At 34.8% G+C, this 19,915-nt stretch overlaps 1 protein-coding gene and 1 long non-coding RNA gene across 14 annotated transcripts in view; one reads left to right on the top strand and one right to left on the bottom strand.

Annotated features, from left to right (window-relative positions):
* The window catches only part of LOC136833364 (voltage-dependent calcium channel subunit alpha-2/delta-3-like), a 590,349-nt gene extending 575,219 nt beyond the window's left edge, over positions 1–15,130 (top strand). For all 13 annotated transcript variants that reach the window (XM_067095399.1, XM_067095401.1, XM_067095406.1 and 10 more), the window contains one exon: positions 7,089–15,130. In XM_067095399.1, the coding sequence (XP_066951500.1) occupies positions 7,089–7,202 (114 nt within the window). In that variant the 3' untranslated portion in view covers positions 7,203–15,130. The remainder of the gene's footprint in view (positions 1–7,088) is intronic.
* The window catches only part of LOC136833367 (uncharacterized), a 43,145-nt gene continuing 25,823 nt past the window's right edge, over positions 2,594–19,915 (bottom strand). The window contains exons 2-4 of the long non-coding RNA XR_010851448.1: positions 13,229–13,320; positions 6,269–6,384; positions 2,594–5,237 (exon numbers count right to left, since the gene is read on the bottom strand). This is a non-coding gene — a long non-coding RNA (uncharacterized lncRNA). The remainder of the gene's footprint in view (positions 5,238–6,268; positions 6,385–13,228; positions 13,321–19,915) is intronic.

The raw sequence follows: 19,915 nt of genomic DNA, 5'->3' as shown, positions 1-19,915 counted from the left end.
TGGTTTTCATTTCAGAATAACTTCTATTTAAACTCAACATTCTTATAAAATAAAACCGGTTAGCCTCCATTTTATGAGAATGACATAACCTGCATAGTTTTACTTACAAAAGAATTCAGAAGATGAAAACACATTTCCTAGCACGATTCTTCAAAGGCTTTAGCTTGACACACAGCCTCAACTACAAAAATAAACTGCTTGAAACTACACTCACTTTAGAGTTAATGTCTTGGGAAAATATTTCAAAATAGGAATTTCATTACTGAAGTAAACCTCCCAGTGTTTCTCACCTTATGGCTTCTGAAAATTTAAGAACCATTTTCCTCTGGTTTAAATGTTTCCTAATTAAAAGTTTACCCAGGTTTCAAAAAGAGCTATAAACCAAGGAATCTGTGACTTGAATGTGTTGGAATCATAGAAGAATGAAACTGTTCAATTTGGCCTAGAAACATAAGAGAAAAACTATTAACCTTTAACGCCAAGCCCTATTTACAAAAACATCTCCCGTATGCCGGCGTATGCTCGGTGAGTTAGCTGAAGTGGAAAAAAGTTTTTTTAAAAAATCAGCACGCTTAGTTTTAAGATTAAGAGTTCATTTTTGGCTCATTTTTTTGTCATTGCCTGAAGTTTAGTATGCAACCATCAGAAATGAAAAAATATCATTGTCATATATAAATATTGAATATATGACAGCTTAAAAAAAAACTCATATATAATTGTATACAAATCGCGCTGTAAGCAAAACAGTTAAAGCTAATGAGTTATTTTTTTAGTTGTATTGTACACTAAATTGCGATGATTTTGGTATATAATAAATTTTAAAACGATCAAAGCAACACAGAGAAAATATTATCACAAAATGATGCATGAATTCGTAACGCCATGGACGTAAAAATGTTTTTTTCAAAAATTCACCATAAATCGAAATATTGTGCAGAGACTTCCTGTTTGTTGAAAAATGAAGCTTAATTGATTGAATATTACTAGACTGTAAGTGTTTTAGCTTATAATTGCAGTTTTCGACCATTTCAGTCGAGTTAAAGTTGACCGAAAGTCGAATTTTTTCTGTTTATCGTGATTTATATGGAAATATTTCAAACTGATAAAGCTACAACCCTGAGTTATTTTATGTTGTATTGTACATGAAATTGCGCACATTTTCATATATAAAACTTTATGTAACAACTAATTTAAAGCGGTGCAAATATTACGACAACAAGACGAAAGAATTTCTGAGATGTTCGGCCGAGTTACCGCGCAGACGTAAGGAAAATGTTTTTTTAAAAAATTCACCATAAATCGAAATATTGTGCTAGAGACTTCCAATTTATTGCAAAATGAAGTTAAACGATTGAATATTACTAGAATGTAAGAGTTTTAGCTTACAATTGCGTTTTTTGACCATTTCGGTCAAGTTAAAGTTGACCAAAGGTTGAAATTTTGGCAGTTATCGTGATTTATGTGAAAATATTTCAAAACTGATAAAAAGCTACAACCATGAGCTATTTTCTGTTGTATTCTACATGAAATTGCGCACATTTTCATATATAAAAGTTTATGTAACGACTAATGTAAAACGATGCAAACATTACGACAACATGACGAAAGAATTTCTGAGATGTTCGGCAGAGTTAAAGCGCAGACGTAAGGAAAAAATTTTTTTTTCAGAAATTCACCATAAATCGAAATATTGTGCTAGAGACTTCCAGTTTGTTGCAAAATGAAGGTACATGATTGAATATTACTAGAATGTAAGAGTTTTAGCTTATAATTGCGTTTTTTACCATTTCGGTCGAGTTAAAGTTGACCGAAGCTTGATATTTTGGCAGTTATCGTGATTTATAGGAAAATATTTCAAAACTGATAAAAGCTACAACCATGAGTTATTTTCTGTTGTATTCTACATGAAATTGTGCACATTTCATATATAAAACTTTATGTAACGACTAATATAAAACAGTGCAAACATTACGACAACGTGACGAAAGAATTTCTGCGCGGACATAGGAAAAAGTTTTTTCATAAATTCACCATAAATCGAAATATTGTGCTAGAGACTTCCAATTGGTTGCAAAATGAAGGTAAATGATTGAATATTACTAGATCGTAAGAGTTTTAGCTTAAAATTGCGTTTTTTGACCATTTGGTCGAGTCAAAGTTGACCGAAGGTTGAAATTTTGGCAGTTACTGTGGTTTATATAAAAATATTTCAAACTGATAAAAAAGCTACAACCATGGGTTGTATTTAGTTGTATTGTACATGAAATTGCGCACATTTTCATATATAAAACTTTATGTAACGGCTAATATAGAACAGTGCAAAAATTACGACAAATGACGAAAGAATTTATGAAATTTTCGGCTGAGTTACCGCCTCGTGCGTAAGAAAAAGTTTTTTTTCAAAAATTCACCATAAATCGAAATATTGTGCTAGAGACTTCCAATTTGTTGCAAAATGAAGGTACATGATTGAATATTACTAGAATGTAAGAGTTTTAGCTATTAATTGCATTTTTCGACCATTTCGGTCGAGTCAAAGTTGACCAAAGGTTGAAATTTTTTGTAGTCGACGACGGTACGTCCACTCGGCACCCAACAGACAATTTTAGTCGACGTATGATACGTCCAATAGGCGTTTAAGGGTTAACTGCAAGTATGTGTGACTGCTGTTGATGAGTACTTTAAATGAAAAAATCTGAAAACAAAATATTAATTATGCATTCTATGGGTGAAAATTTTGAGAGCAAAATATCCATTGTGTACAAACATGTCTAATTAATTTATGAGCCCTGTATGAGAAAAGGTAAGAACAATATATTAATTTTGTATGAGCGAATGTTGTTTACAAGTCCTTTGAATGGAAAAGTTACAAATATAGGAAATTGACAGAGAGATTTTCTTTTCCAAGTTCCTGTCAATTGCATAAGGTTTTTGGCATAAGAAGTCAGGCTCTTTTGTTATAGCAAATAAAATGCTATAACTCTAATTTAGCAATTGGAAATGTTATATTACCGAGTGTTAAGTATGATGTACATGAGAACTATTAAGGTTATTTTATGGATATATATATATATATATATATATCTCTCTTTCTTTACCATACTCTTCGCTCTTTAGTTCCTTTTGTTTGGTTTTTCAAGATGAATTTCATACTACAGTAGCTAACAAGGCCCTCCCCATCCCTTTCAGTCTGCATCAAGTTCTCTCAGGTTTACTTTTCTCATTTAGGCTACTATCTTTTCGGCTAGCTATCCCTTTTCTTTCTTTGTCCTTATATTTATAGTAAGCTCCCTCTACCCTAGCTATCCCTTTCGTGGTAGCTATATTTTATTTCTTTCTTTCTTTCTTTCTTTCTTTTGTGCTCGCTCCACCCCTTAGTCTACCCAATAGAGCTCAGTGGATGCTAGACGGGTGTTGTTTTATTTCTAGTTTTTATACAACATATTAATGCATTGCCTCTGGGAATTTGAGACATTATAATATCCAATTTTTATTTTTGTGGATAGATGATGATGATGAAGATTAGTTAATCAGCTTGTGTAGGAGTCCATCCCATTGCCTAACTGAAGGCTCTCATGAGGAAATCCTTTCCCCTTTATAAAAGATTTTATATTTTTCAGGCTTTTTTCATTCTGTGAATCCATCCAAGCATGACATAGGGTTCACAGTGGTAATAGAAAAATTTTATATAGAATATTAAAGATAGTGTTTGAAATAATTAAATACATTGTGTAAATGAAATATATCAAAGATTGATGTTCTTAGTGTAACAGCAGATTTTGTGCCCCTTTTTTTCTACAGTTGGAGAAGCATGTGTAAAATTTATATAGCCTCTTTCATATCCAGGCATATGCAGTATCAGGTCATTTTATGATAGAATTTTACAGAGCCAGATGTTGTCTCACTGTCATTTCAAAGTTGTCACTTATCAGCATAGCTTATATTTAAAAACTTATCCACAAGAATGATAAGACATCTGGCTCTGTGAATAGCTCATAGAATTTGACCTTTGACTTTAAGGCATGAAAGTGAATTATATCATCAATGTGCCCTAAATAAATACCAGTAAAACGTGGCTAGATACCCACCACAGGTTCCCATGCCTAATGTAGTAGGATATTATGTAAAGGCTGTATCTACTTGAAATGGTAACTAGTGATACCTTTAAACACAATATGAGATTATCCTCTTCAGTTGCACTGTTTGAAATATGCAGTATGTTTAATTACTCCATTTTGAAAAGAACCATTTTAAGTTGGAGATTGCTCTCATCTTGGGCAATTTAAGCAACAAAAAAATTAAAAGAGCAAGTGAAACCTGAAAATAAAGAAGGAAAACTAATGTTGGAAAATTAATTACACAGAACTGAATGTTCTATGTATTAATACTGATATCTCAAATTCTCTGCAGATATTGTCTTATCAATGGGTTACCAGTTATGAGTTAAAAAACTTGCATAAATAAATTTATATGAATGAAGAATGATATGCAATTGCAGTACTGTACAACTTCATAGCAGATCCATCTTAAATATAAGTTTTTTGTTCTTGAATTATAGAAAAAAAAAACCTGCTGCCTTCATTTTGATGAGAAGGCAGTGCAGATAACTGAAGATTTAACTTAGTTTTAGCACAAAATCAGATTCATAGAAAACATACACTTGGCTCTGTCTCCTGAAAGCCAAGTCCGACAAAAGACACCATACAGTCCACAAGCAAATAATAATTATCAGCTACAGAAAATTTCCTTAGAAGAAAACTTCATCAGCTGCTAAGTCCAGAACATTCATCAATATACCATTTACTGCCACCCTAGAAAGTATTCAGTCTTTTTTTGACATCATGATAGCATAGCATCATTGTTTATTCCCTTTGCGTTTGTAATATTTAAACACTTGGTATTTTATTAAATGTAATTTCTCCAAATTTCTTTACTTCCTTATATGATAGCTTTGGTGAATACCCAGAATTGGTATTTTTTTGTTTTTGTTTTTTTATCTAAAAGTGTTTAGTTCTTTGAGGCCAAGGCTTTGCTTCTCAGACAGGTTCTTAATGAAGGCTGCAAGAGCACCAGGTCTTACACCTTCAGCAATATAATACTTGCCCTATATTTTAAGTAGTCTTCATCCTTGTATCTATTCCAGCAGCTATTTTTGTCTAAGAGTATGCCAGTTTTCCTTGGATGCATCTCCTCTAATAGTGCCTTTGATGGTAGAAGATGCTATGTATTCTCATACCCTGTCCAAAGAAAAGCCAGTACATCAGAACAGTACCTTGCTAGAAAGCTTCATTTCTCCTTATCATACATTCAGTGGTTAAAACCACACTGAAATTAGCTAAAAAGAACCCAGTCAAGTCAATCAGGAAACAGAAAAGATTCCATGCTTAAAATACCAAAGACATGACAGTAATTTTTAACCATGGAATGAATAAACCTCATACGAAAAATGAGACAAAGTCCCAAAACAGCAATGTTTAACCAAGGAATGATCCAACTCATGCCAAAAAGGAGACAAAACCCCAAAACATGGTACTTTTGGCATAGAAAACCAGGCTTTTTGAAAAGTGTATGACCCATTCAAATTTGTCATTCATTAATATTTAAATGAGCAACAAACATAAAAAAAATCATTTACTAATGCAAAATAGAAAGCTCTTATGTGAAGAGAGGACACATCACATACAAAGGAGCTCTAGTCAGAAAAAACTAACACAGTGATGCAGTATTACAGACTCTTACATATACAAGGATCACATAAGTACTACTGCCAAGAAGACCATTACTGTACACAGCTTTATAGTACAAGATAAACTTTTGGTACAAGACAGTGGCACTTGAAAAGAAAATGAATGTCACTGGTATTTACTTGCCTCTTGGGACACAAGCAGAAATGAAAGTTACCTGTTCAAATAATAATAATAATCCCTATTGAAATGGAACTTATCCAATAAGCTTTACTTTAACTAGACTGATTAATATCATTATACAGCTTATGAGATAGGGTTTAACAGGATACTTTTCAATGCAACTTAGTAATTTTCTCAGACATCAAAACAGCAGTGCCCTAACAGTGGCATAGCAAAAGATTTAAAGCATAGAAAGTTTTATAAATGGCTAGATTCCTAACAATTAAATTATATATTTCTCAAGTTGTGTAACAAAAAAAAGCTTGATATGATAAGGAACACCAAATATTAAACACTTATGACTCATTAACTCCAATGATACCCTTGCAAAATGAAACGGGGAGCAGATCCATGGCACAAACCTTAGTTTTGATGTTCAGTCCTACAGCCCACTTACTGATCAATCCCAAATCTCTAATAAGGCTGGCAATCAAAGCTCTTTATGATTCTGGACTCATCTCTTAATAAAAAAATTATCCTGAAACAGAAATACATTAATAAAGTTACCATTTTGAAACTAAGCTTTAGAGATTTAAGACAGAATTGTAACCCGTAAGATGGTACTGTAATTTAGTTTCATACTTGAACTGTCATTAACAAACTATTTAAGAAAAGCAATTATAAAGTTTATTACAAATTTTACCAATACCATATACTTTGTACAGTACAGTATTACAAAGCTATGCAAACCACTTGTTATTATGTTACAGTATTACAGTTTATGCAAAATATACCTAAGTTATACAAAAGTATATTACAGTACAGTACCATTGCATACAGTATTCACAGATTTTAATTTTTAAATATGAATTTTGTAATCAAAAGTTATGGCTTTACCTTTTCATGTAGATCAGCTAAACAAAGTTGGGGATATATTATATGCTTATATATTAAGATCTGAAAACATGATTCCTTATTGGATATGGTTTTCATAATAAGTTTTAAGAAGTGCCCCAGTGACATTGATAATTTTGTGAATATTTGTTTGCTAGTGAAGCATGAAGATGAGATCAAAACTTACATTAATTTGACTGGAAAAAAAGCACATTTCTGTATCAGTAATATTCATGCCATTACTGTATTGTTGACCTTTCTTAACTGTGCTATATAGATTGGAAGTGAAATTTATGGAAAGTTGGAAACTTTTATTTGCACTGATATTTTTCAAACTTTCTTTTCCAGGAAACAGAAATTAAGTTGTGTGGAGGGGCTGGATCCCTAGGGCTACCCTCTCTCACCATGTTAATTTCCTTGGTGTTGGCACACATGTGCTACACCTTAAAGCTCCATTCGTGATAGTTGCGTCTCCTACTTTAGTGGTGGCGCGTGGAAGAAAATTGAAGTCGTTAATGTGGAAACAGTGTTTTCCTTATTTATAATTTCATACTACATGTCCTATTGATCATTATTGTGATTAGGAGGGAGTTAGAAGACAAGTCAAGTGTCACGAGAAATGTTTTTCTTTTCTCATTTTTATATGATTTACTTAGTTTGTTTTCATTTTATTACTAGATGTGGAAGGATGAGTACATGCTATGAGGAAATGTGGATTGGACCTTTTATTTTGTTGAGACCTGCCAAATAGTATCTCTGTTTAATATATTTCCTCCTTACTGTGTGTACATACTGTGTGATTTCTCAAGTATATATAAATGCAGTATATATATATAAATATATATATATAAACCAGAAGGTGCAGTCTGTCAGGAAACAACTCTCCTATGTTAGTAAGAACAAGTGTTTTAATTGTTTTGTTTCTGACGAGGCATTTGGAATGTCAAGAGACTAGGGCTCTTATGAAGTACAATAGAGATTTTAGAGTATACTTTGGGAATATGATTGGTAAAGGACAGTAAATGATAGTCCATGATAAATTAAGAAGATATGCAGTTTGTGAAACAAAATGCATTGAAAATAACATTCTGTTCTTCAAGTTACCCTTTGGAAAAGTCAAAATTCGTTCTCATCTGTGATGGACGAGTTCTAATCCAAGACTCCTGTGTGTGATCTTGTTTAGAATGGATGTTAAAAGAATTTTAAGAGTTAGGACTAACTGAAAGCTCCCTACAAGTGGACAAGAAAAATTTTCTAACACTTTTAAATGGATTGTAAAAGTTCATGTTCTTAACAGAATTTAAGTTACAAATATATTGTTACATAAATTTTCTGAAAACAAGGACACCCTTTATGAAAGTACGCAATCAATGAATCAGTGATGGATATGGGTGATTTACTGATAAGTGGAATGCCAAGTTTTTTATTTTGTCTGTAAATATAACTTTATGGCAATTGGCAATTAGATGTATGCCGTTGCATTTCTACAAATACAGATGGTTCAATGTATCTAAGAAAAATCTTAATAGTCAATATTTCTCAGCTAATAGATTTATACTTCACATAGTGATTTTTAGACACTGTAGTCTTGGTATTTTATTTCTGATTTCAACTATCTGAGTTTAAAGAAATTAGGAATTATTGTTCATAAACAATATATTACTAAGAATTGTTGAATTAGGAACTACTGCATTGCCATTTGTTGAGATTTTTTTTTTTTTTGTTTCTAGTTAATAAGACAGATCAGTTTTTAATTTTTATAACATTTTCCCCTTCTTTTAGAAATAGAAATTATACATTCATAGAAACCATTAAGCCAACTGTTCATTGGTGGAAACTTAAATGCCTATGTACAGGCAGTATTGGTTAATAGATTACATGCTTAAACACCTAAAGTTTTGTCTCATGTTCTTTCATGTACATGAATTATTGTTCTTTTTGTTGTTGTTGGTTAATTTCATTAATGCTATAAGTTCTGAATGGTATTTTTTGAGATGTCTATATAATAATATATACTACAGTATTAGGGTCATGAGACCTCAGCTGTGATGAGATATACTAGTAATTTATGCTGCAGTAGGGTGTTGTTACAGCTTATATGTGGCAGTTCATTATTTACTGGGTTCTTTTAGTACTTTTTCATTATGGATCCCTCGGGATTGTTTTACAGTGATGATGTTGATGAATGTAAAATAAGAACATTTTATTGCTGAGGGTCTTTTCCTCACTTATGCCCTACTATAAATTGGATGCATAGGTGTAAGAAATTGGATTTGGGCCTTCAACATTAGAGATTCTATCTTTTTCTAATGAATTTTCCAAAATGGATATTAGCTTTATTGAATTTTAGTGCATAAGTGTAACTGCAATATCCAGGAGATATTTTGATGTCCTATAGAACCACTTTAGTTATAATCAAAGCTAGATTTGTGGTCAAAATGTTAAATAAGGAAGTTGTTTGATGTATATCTATCTCATTGATTTTAAGTTTCAGTAAGTTGTATTCTCTGAGTTTCAGATCATGCAATGGAAAATGAGCTCCTTACTAGTAGTCTGAAAGGGCCCTACAGATGAGTTGCCTTGGTCATATTTTCTTACTTTTTTTTTGCATGAAGTGACATCATTTACTCCTAGCCAAAATTTGGTATCATATTTATAACAGTTGAGAAAAGTTTACTAGATTTAAATCATGTTCAGTAATTTTTAAAAGATATGTAAATAATGAATTATGATGTGCTGTACATGTACTGTTGTAGATGTAAACTGGAGTCCATAATTTCAGCTAGAGACTATTTAAGGTTATTTAAGAATCAAGGTGGTGTTATTCCATATGGATATTTAATTGCTCTTAGTCACTCATTGTACATGTAAATTACTGTACGGTATTGTTTTTCTGATCTTATGACTTGTACTTGTTGTCAGAGTTTCTACTGGTCAATAGCCCGGTTGCTGGAGAACTGCATGTCTGGGAAGAGTAATGGACTTTGCCTCTTTATTTTTTCACTACATTGATTACTCATGGTGTGTGGAAAAAGTCCTATCTTTTTTCCCTGTTATCTTTATTTCATCATCCTAAGACAACAGATATGTTTATCTAATCTACAGTAACTGTTGAATATAGTTGATGTATCTGTAGTAAGTAGTCAAGAGAAATCTGAAGTGTAAATTCAGTCAGCTGAATGCCATTATTCTTCCATAGTAATATGATACAGTATATGCTTTTTTATCTATCTGTTGTGAATTGCAGATAAATGTAGTTGTGTTTAGAGTCATAATTATTCATAATTATTTTTTTCTCAGTGTTAATGGGATTGCTTATCCTTTTGTGAAAAGGGCAAATAATTGAGCTTGAATGCTGTAATTTCTAAGAAAAGCTATAATGATCCTGGTGATCTAATATATATATAAGAAATATACTCCCTATAGTGCCACAAGACTGCAGGAGATCATCTGTTTAGATGTCATGTATTAAATTACTTAAGAACTTCCATCTTGGCATAGTGTTCAAGCATCATTATCTGATTTTTTGCGGAGTACAAAGGGAAAGAGTTGGTACTGAAGTGCTGTAAGATTTAATTCACATCTTCAAAGGTAGCAAGACAATATGTCCTGAAAACCTTCCAGTTCTATGGAAGCAGTTATCTTACAGTTATCTTACATTCAAATTAAGTCTACTTTCTCATTAACAATGGGGGTGATTGATTAGTCAAAGACATGGAGAACTAGAGTTCCAGTTGTTCAAGAAGCCCATATGGCCATATAAGTTATATAAAGACCCTCATTTTGAAGAGCATATTCAGCAGTGCTTCTCAGAGCTTTGAGTATAGTAGATGGGGCTTTGATTTTGGATTGAAGACATATTATTTAGGATGCTAAGCACATTTTATCAACTACCCTGTTTGTATCCGCTTCCAAGTAATATAATATGTGATGTTCAGATGGAAACCTCACATGTTTGCTATGATTATTTGCCTGTCAGAGAGAGATTATTATTCACCTGCTATTTTGTTTCCAAGGTATATTCTCTGCAAAAAAAAAAAGAAAAATGCAGCCACAGATTTTTTGGTTTTGGCTGTCAGGTGATATAGTCTTGCAGGTGTAGATGATTAAACAATTGCTAAGGTTCTCAGTTGTAGATCAACTATGGGCTTGTGTGCGCTGTAAGTTTCCCCTTATCCTCATGATGTTTTAGTTGTTCTTGTAAAAGAAATTTCCCAGTGGGTTTCTTTTTCTCACTTTTTTATGTGGATTTCTTCTCTATCAGCCGCATAATATGAAAAAGACCCCAAAGTAGTTATATACATTGATTAGTAGTGGAGAAAATTTTGCTATACAGAAATAAAAGTAAAGCATTACATAGAATGCTATTGTCTCTCCACTTTTTAGCGAGAAACTTTGTCTTATGGTCGGGTTTCAATTTCTGAAGTTGGCAATCAGTTATAATCTTGTATAGGAAGTTAGGAAGATGTAGAAACCAAGGAATGTTTAGAGTATCTTCCATGCAATTATTACATGGTACCAAACTTCAGAATTTATTTGTTTAGGGAAATAAAATGCTACCTTGTATAATGAGAGGATCCCAGCATTGTAATTCACTTCATAATGGGCGATATTAGGTAATTTATCAGTTAAGGGCCAAGTTGAAATAGGGCGAGAGGTCTCCCTGACTGTGGACCAACCAGCACCCCGCACCAGCAAAGGTCGCGTCCTGCTGCTACCATCAGTAGAAGGCATCTCCAACTTTTTCTGATTTCGGTGTTACCCGTACTGTTCTTTACTACAATTATAGTGATTAATCAAAAATGGTTAATCACTTATTAATAAGAATGTCCTTATCAGTTACCTCTGGTAAATTCTATTTTTTTATTTTTAATCTTGGAAGCAGTCACAAATTACACAAATATTACTTAGCCATTAAAAATTTTACTGAGCCATCTGATAATGGGGACAGCATGATACTTAATAACTATAAAACTACTTAATAACTATAAAACTTTGTTCTCTGTGTGAATAAATGGTCTTCGGGAGACCTAAGTTTCTGACACGTATTTTAAAATTGTCAACTTTCTTACTGACATGCTCCATGATATACCAGAGTGTATAGTAATGCATGACTGTACTGCTGTACAATATCATATTTATATAATTACCCGTTAATTGTATTTCTTCTCAGCAAAATTCTCTTTTGAAAATATATTGGTTCTTTTAACAAATTTAAAGATAAAAACTGTTTACTAAAATTCACACACTGTTTTCACTTGTAGGTAATGCACCGGAAAACTTGAAACTTCTGTAAAAACAAAAGAAAAAAAAGCACTAATTACACAAAAATTGAGGGGAGACCTTTCGCCCTGGGGTCATTAGTGAGGGGAAGCTGATGACCTGTCATTTCGGGTCAAATGAGGTCGGGTGCAAACAGACATTAGTCTAGATATCCATTTAATATATTTTTGATATAGGTAAAATATGTCAATTTAAAAGTATTTTATGTAGACACAATTCATGTACTAGTGATATTTCCATGCTGATTCAGAAGAGAAAAAAGAAATCGTTAAAAATGAAAATACTTTCTAACTTCCAACCATTTAAATCAAAGCAACTTTATAATGGAGGAAGGTGGAACTAAACTGTAATATATCAGTGAGAACATGATTAATGTATGCACCTGACCCTTTGACCTGTAACAGGAGAACAGTGACCTGAACGTCATGCTGTTATCTGACCAGCGCTGCCTGAGGTGACGCTTGTCGGTACACTGTAAAGTAATCAGAGCAAGTTCAGAGGGCTAACAGTGTTCCTTGTATATTTAATAATTCTGTTTCTCATAGTATGTGCAGTATTTGATTGATATCTAGGGATTACATGCACAATTAGTTGGTTTTCTGTTATTTGTCTAGTTATTTCTGCACTATTGTGAAACATGATTTTATATGTGAGAAACAAAGGCTGTCTCAGAATGAGGAAATTTTTGGATGGAATGTCAGATATACCCAGAAACAAAATTTATAATATTCATAAATCAACTTTGTTTACATTTGACTTCAATCAAGATTAAGAATGTTTAAAGAATGCCTTTGTGAGTATACAGGCTGCCATTTTTTCATTGCTGCTCAGTGTGCATAATTTTGCCACTGTCAATGCCATGTTGCTTTGGTATGGAAAAGGATAATACTGTAATAAAAACCATAAAAACTAGAAGATATAAAACACAGGCTGTGCTTAAAAGTAAGGAAGAATGACTGAAGGACTTATCAAACCAATCTAGCTGAAAATATTTTAACAGCAAGCAAATAAATCTCACCAAAAAGAACTACCTTATCTCTGAAATTCAACACATACCTCTCTGGTTGTTGTAACATATCTTTGGCAGATAAAAATTCAGTGGAAATGTCAGAAATTTGTTTTGTAATACTGTATAGAATTAGTTTTTACCCTCATAGATTATTGTCTATTACTACACTGAATTATTTGTGAGAACATATTCTTACCTTCTGCAAAATTTTGTAAACTGCAGACATTACAGTATTGTAGAGGCATAGTTACATAGGCCACCATCATATGCTGCTATTATTCTTCTGTACTGGAAAGAGAAATAAAAAAAAAGTTGGAATTACATATCAGCAAACATCCCTTTTCACACTACTGCATATCAATGAAATGTTGAACCTGGTTAATATGCTGTCATGTAGATAGATCACTACTGCTTTTGTGATGGAATATGCATTTTGAATTGCTTATAGTAACTAATACATGTTTCCATAAGCTCATTACCTTTCTCAGTCCTCATTCCGGATGTTAAAAAAAAATAATGAACAATAAGCTTTCAAAATATATATTGTAAGTTTTCCTTGGAAAAAGAAGTGTACTTTGCAAGTGAACATGCATTGTTAGCCCTCTTAACCTGCTTCTGTGCAATAAGATTATGATATTCATTCATAATTTGGTCACGTCATATGTAAGTTTAAATGGAGATTTAAGAAAATGGCAGAACCAATTGAGCACTATGTTTTGGGATTTAAAAAGAAAGCGTTACTTTTCCATTTTAAAATATGAACCATCTAGTTAACAATAAAACACAGAGGCATACATACATAGTCAGTATACATATCACTAATGTAATTTTGTGCTTAAATATGAACACTGAACTGCATTTAGAGATACCCATTGAATTATGAAACAAAGATTCTGCCATCAAATTTGCCTTGACTTGAGTACAGTAGTTTAAAACCCCAGGCGGTGCTCTATGGTATATTATCTCCTTTAACTCTTTTTGCCGAGTTGGATACAAGGAACATAGTACAGTACGTACACGAAACTCGTCTCCATTCAGCTGAAGAAGAAAATGAAAATAGGTTTCATTGACTTTTGCCCTTTAACTATACATTCTTTTTACAGTTTCTTTTTTTTTTATCCAGTATTCTTAATGGAGATGTATGTCCTGTTGTTCCATATCCGGCATGGCTTTTCTTGTCCCAGCTTCTCTTGTTTGTCAATGTTGCCTCGGTATTTGAGTGTTCTGTTTCTGTTTTTGAGTTTGTAATCCATTTAAACAGTGATTAGGCCTACAGATGTGTACAGAAACTTCCAGTTGTGTCTCATATGTATGGCTTACAAACATTTACATAAGTGATAATTGTTGTTTTCTTTTATAAATGTTTTTGTTTTACATGTGCAAAGTATCGTAATTTTAAAACTCTTTGTCTTCCAAGCACATGGTAATACCTCATTATTCGCTGCACTTCACACTTGAACCTCAAGTTATCACATACATAACACAAGTAGACAGTATAAATATATATATAAAACTTGTCAGTTCCATGAACTTTTCACTATTTTGTTTTGAAATGCAATAGAATACCAAGTTATTTGTTGGTCAGTGAAGATAGTAAGTGTTATTATAGAAATGATTATGAATTTAATAAAAGATTCTATTTAAAGTTCATGGATACTGATACAATGATTATTGCCATTCAAGTGTGCGCAGTGGTTGCTGACATCTCAACTACAAAGATTATCATTTACGAATTTTATTTTATATGTGACTCACACATTACTCGTTAAAGAAACAAAGCAAGGTTTCCAAGGTTGTTGATATCAACACCACTGCAGTTCCCAGGTAAATCATAATGTTGATGTTTTCATGGCTGCAACTCCTAATATATGTGGCTTGAAGATGTCACTGCTGCAACTGCTGTCTATGTGGTTGTTTATAAAATAATGTACCAGCCAGAGCACTCAAATGTACCGACCACGGCATGGCTTCGTAGCTAAACTTTCAGGTGACGTGTTCTTCTAACCTCCCTGCGTAACGGTTTCTTCCATGCGACGCCTTCACTCCTCACGAGAGTTCATTTGTATCTTGAGGACACAATAAAATGTTAATTGTCTAATTAGTTTATTTGGTAACCTCCACCGTAAGTAAATGACCTCAGTTATAGGGGTTTAATTTATACTATCTTATATACAAATGCAACATATCCTTCAATTATTTCTTTAATGATATATATGGGATACTCAATGAAATCATGGTTTCTAGTTCTGAAATTGTATACTAAAAACACGTCAACTAAAAGTTTCTACCGTACTTACAAATAATTTTTTATTAATTGTAAATAGAAATACAGACGATACTTCATATGTCTGAAAGGCCTTTAGGAATGGTAACACGAGTGTTTTCTATCGGAAACAAATCACCGCTAAAATATTCCCTCTTATCTCAAAATGTGGGATGTAAAGGCAGTCCCCAGTTCACAGCGGGGGTTCCATTCCCAAGGGCACGCCGTAACCCAAAAAATGCAGTAAACCGTAGCATAATAATAATGGGAATAAATGGTGCTTATGGCACTGTAAAACCAGGGTACAGTGCCATAAAACTGCTTACAGCACCGTGAGCCAAGCCCCGTAAAGTTGGAATGTCGTAACCTGGGGCTGCCTGTGTTAAGTGTCTAGGCTTCCTAGAAATGCTGGCCTATTAAGAGTAATCATAAAGGCATCATGGAGAATAATGATGTACAAACCACACTGTAAATTTCATCACAGAGGTTTTCATAGCTGACTGACTGACAATTTCCTTTCACTGACTGCTCACAAAAGACCAGTGTAAAGTATTAAAATAAAAACCAATACAAAACAGTACTGAGGCAACAAATAGCATTTGCAAAAAAAAAAAAATGAGAAAAATTTATATGATTAACTGAAAATTGATTCAACTAATCAATCTCCCAGAATAATATCTGGTAACATGGTTTTCCACTAGCCTAGTAAGCTGGCTGTACATTCATGCACCCTATTGTGCACACACACATCAAAAGTTCTGGATGAACTAGAAACAGCCTGAGTGCCTGGATGATCATGCCTGTGTGGGTCATCATGTTACCCAGATGCTGAACCTCTTGTTTACATGTGCACAACCTGAAGATCACCTATGCGCTGAGCAAGGAGGTAGCGATGACTCCTCTCTACATGCCCCTGGTGGAGTACAAAGAGATAATGACCCCTCGGAAGTCCTTGAGTTTGAGAAGGAACTAGGATAGTTGGATGACTTGAATTTCTATGGCATCCTAACTTCAAAGCTCATTGCTGCTGATAAAAAAAAAAAGTTTGATGTAGGAAAAACCTAATTTTGGTAGACACTGTTGAGTCCTCAAGAAGTTATCTTCCATGGGTCTACTAGAGCTCCATGGTGACCAAACTAATATCAAAGAATTCTCCTTTAGTTGGTCTTGTGGCCAGGTATTGTGTCCTAATAATAAACACTACAACACGTGATGGCGTGTGCAATGGACTCCAAGATAAGAGGACACTTCCCTCATCTTCAGTGAAGCTGTACCCAGGTTGTTTCCAGCTAGAAGTGACTACTGCACATGCGCAGTCTGCCATATTGTCAACAACCACACCGGCATGGAGACCAAGAAACCATTACTGTACTGTCTGTTTGTCAATGCAGGATGACCCTCACCCAAATCCCATGCCTTTTTGTCAGGGAAGTGGGAGGGATTTGAGGACTCAACAGCGACTACCAAAAATAGGTTTTGACGTACCAAAAACAGGTTTTTCCTATGTTAAAACCTGTTTTTTGATAGTGTAGTCGCATGTTTTGTCCTCAAGAAGCTTTACAAAAAAATTGACAGGTGACGAAAAGGTTTAAGCTCTCAATTTTTAATCCCAACACTGCCAAAGAAAAAACATTTTTGGTCCCAGGTCAAGCCACAAGTTTCAAGCCCAATTCTTTATTCCAAATACCCCTTAGGTTTTGGTAACAAAGAACAAGAAATTAAACACGATCTTATGTTTTAAGATGTGGTTCCACAGTGACTTACCTAAGCATGCTGGGTTTGGTTGCAGTATTGTTACACATTCCCCCAGCGATAGTAACTGTTGGCATACCCACCCATCAGGAAGACCCCTGGTTTTCCGCTGCAGCGCCTATGAGGTCAGGACTAACCATACCACCTACTGATACAGAGTGTAGTCGAATTTCTTCGAGCTTGTGGAAATAATGTTTTAATAATACTGTCTCTGATGACCACCCTGTACATTTGGAGACTTCTTCGAAAGAGACATTTCTGATGTCGTACTTACTTTCCTAATATGTTGTGACCTAGGAAAGGAGTGTGGATTTGCCTTTTTAATAAGGGACATTAAAATTATTCTCAGCCCTTGTAGAGAGGGAGTGCTTTGTTTATGCTGGGGTGTAGGAAAATCGGATCCTCTGGAATGTTTGCCGTGACCTCTAGGCAAACCTTAAATGCTTGAACTAGGCATAATGTCTTTTGTGCTAAACTGAGTTTTCTTATCACAACAGATTTCCTTCTTAAAGGATTCTCATTCTTGGCCAGGAATGATAGGCCAAGGGACAATAAAAACTGGTCAGCTGTTTGAGTGATGTATCATCCATGTCTAAGAGAGCCCAGTTCACTAATACGAACTCCTGATGCTAGAGCAATCAAAAAGATCGCCTTTTGCAGCATGTAAGGTGTGGTTGTATTGGATCCTCTGAACTGATGGGTTGACATAAGTCTACACACCTTATTCAAGGACCAAGTAATTGGAAGCCTTTCGGGGGCAGGTCTTTGTAGTGCAAAAGACCAGAGAAGGGAGGTGACAATTTCTATACTACAGTCAATCCCGAATCCATAAAACAAGGGTTCCGTTAATGCTGCTGTGTGTGCCATGATTGTTGTAATAGCAAGGTGTTGTCTTCAAAAAGGTATATGAGAAAATTTAAGTGTTTCCATAGAGATCTCAACTGGGCTCTCAGCATGGACATAATCTAACCATATCTTCCATATGGACTGGTATTGTTGGATAGATGATGTCCATAGTTTTTGCACTAGGTACCTAGCAATGTAAACAATGTTACGAAAATCCACATGTGAAGGTCTCAGCTCAGAAAGGAGGAAGCGTAGACAACTTTCCCTCCTACTGTCTGAGATAGAACAGCGGACGGTAGTGGAATTTATCTATTCACTCGCCGTTGGAGTAATAGGAATTAATGCCTGTTTGGCCAATTTGGGGCTATTAAGTAAGCTGTTCCTTTCAAGGATACAAGCTTGCTCAAAACCTTCGAAATCTGGGACAATGGAGGAAAAAGGTATTGTATACTCTCTTCCACTTGTTCCAGTCTTGTAGGAAGGCATCTCTTACTGTTGCTTGATTGTCCAAGTTCGGAGACACATACACTGGAAGTTTATGATTCTTGTATGTGGTAAACAGGTCCACTTCCAGTTGTGGAAGCATGTTGGGTATTATTTGAAAAGAGTGGTTGTCCAACATCCACTCTGTTGAGGTTGTAGTTTCCTTGATAAAGAGTCAGCTATTACACTGAGAGACCCTATGAGGCAAACTGCAGACAAGTGCCACTTCCTTGCTTGCGCCATCCGAAGGATGGCTAGCATTACCATATTGAGAGGAGGTGAACGTGATCCCAACCTCTCGATGCAGGACAATGCAGTCATGTTGTCTAGAACCAACAAAATGTGTCTCTCTTTTGGAGGCGAGTTTTTTGAGGCAAAAAGACAGCCCCTCAGCTCCAGGGAATTGATATGACAATTCCTCAGAGTAAGCTGCTGACCAACTCCCTGCCACCTGATGATCCTCCCAATGTCCTCCCCAACCTATCAACGAGGTATCTGTATGTATTTTCACTCATACAGATGGAGGAGTCAGGGTGACCTGTTTTGCCAGAGACTCCTTCTGGGTTTAAGGCCAAAGTATCTCTCCAACTTTTTTATTCTTTTGATGAGGTCCGTCTCACATCTTTTTTCTTGCATGTGATAGCCAGAATTTGTTTACATATTTTAGTTGCAATCTGAGTATTGGATCTATTACTGATGTGAACTGCAGCAGGCCCACTGAACGTTCTAATCGCCGTCTGGAAACTCTGGGCTGTGCAAGGAATGTTTTGAGGTCTTTCCTTATTCTGTTTTGGGTATTGATGGGGAGAGACAACTGGCTGTTAAGAGTATCCCAACACAGTCCCAGACACTAAAAACATCTGCTGGGTGTGAGGCGGGATTTTTTCCAATTTATTAGAAAACCTTTTCACTGGAGTGTTTACCACTGCTCTTAGGTTTCTCAAGCACCCTTTTCTTGTAGGCCACCAGATTAACCAATCATCTAGGTAGGCTAGTGGTTGTATTTCTTCTTGTCTGAGTTCTCGAAAAACTACCATTGCTAATTTTGAAAAAATTCTTGGGGCAATGTTCAGCCTAAAGGGCAGGACTTCGAACCTGTACGTACTGTATCTTTCTCTATCCTGAACCCTAGGAAGGGGCAGAAGGAAACGGCACTAGAGACATGCCACTATGCATCTTTCAGATCTACAGGAGCTGTCCAAGTCCCTTTTGGAATGACTGAACATACTTGGGCAACAGTAGTCATCCGAAACTTTTGGCAAACTATGTGCTTGTTCAATGTTGATAGGTCGAAGATCACTCTGTTTGAAGGAATCTTTCTGGGGACACTAAAGAGACGTGCTTGGTGACAAACATATGCATGTTTCTCTATGGCTCCTTTTAACAGGGCCTTCTGCACGTAATCTTCCACAGATGGTCTGATTTTTGGAAGAACCCCTTTAAAGGGGTGGGGGGATGAGACCATTTCCATCCCAGTCCATTGAAAATAATGCTGTGTCCCCAAGAAGGAAGACTTCCATCGCCTGTGGTGTCATCGAA

Source organism: Macrobrachium rosenbergii, chromosome 51 (assembly GCF_040412425.1).
Source record: "Macrobrachium rosenbergii isolate ZJJX-2024 chromosome 51, ASM4041242v1, whole genome shotgun sequence".
Lineage (NCBI taxonomy): Eukaryota > Metazoa > Arthropoda > Malacostraca > Decapoda > Palaemonidae > Macrobrachium > Macrobrachium rosenbergii.
Note: the sequence above shows the minus strand (reverse complement) of the source record. Positions and strands in the feature narration are given on the sequence as shown.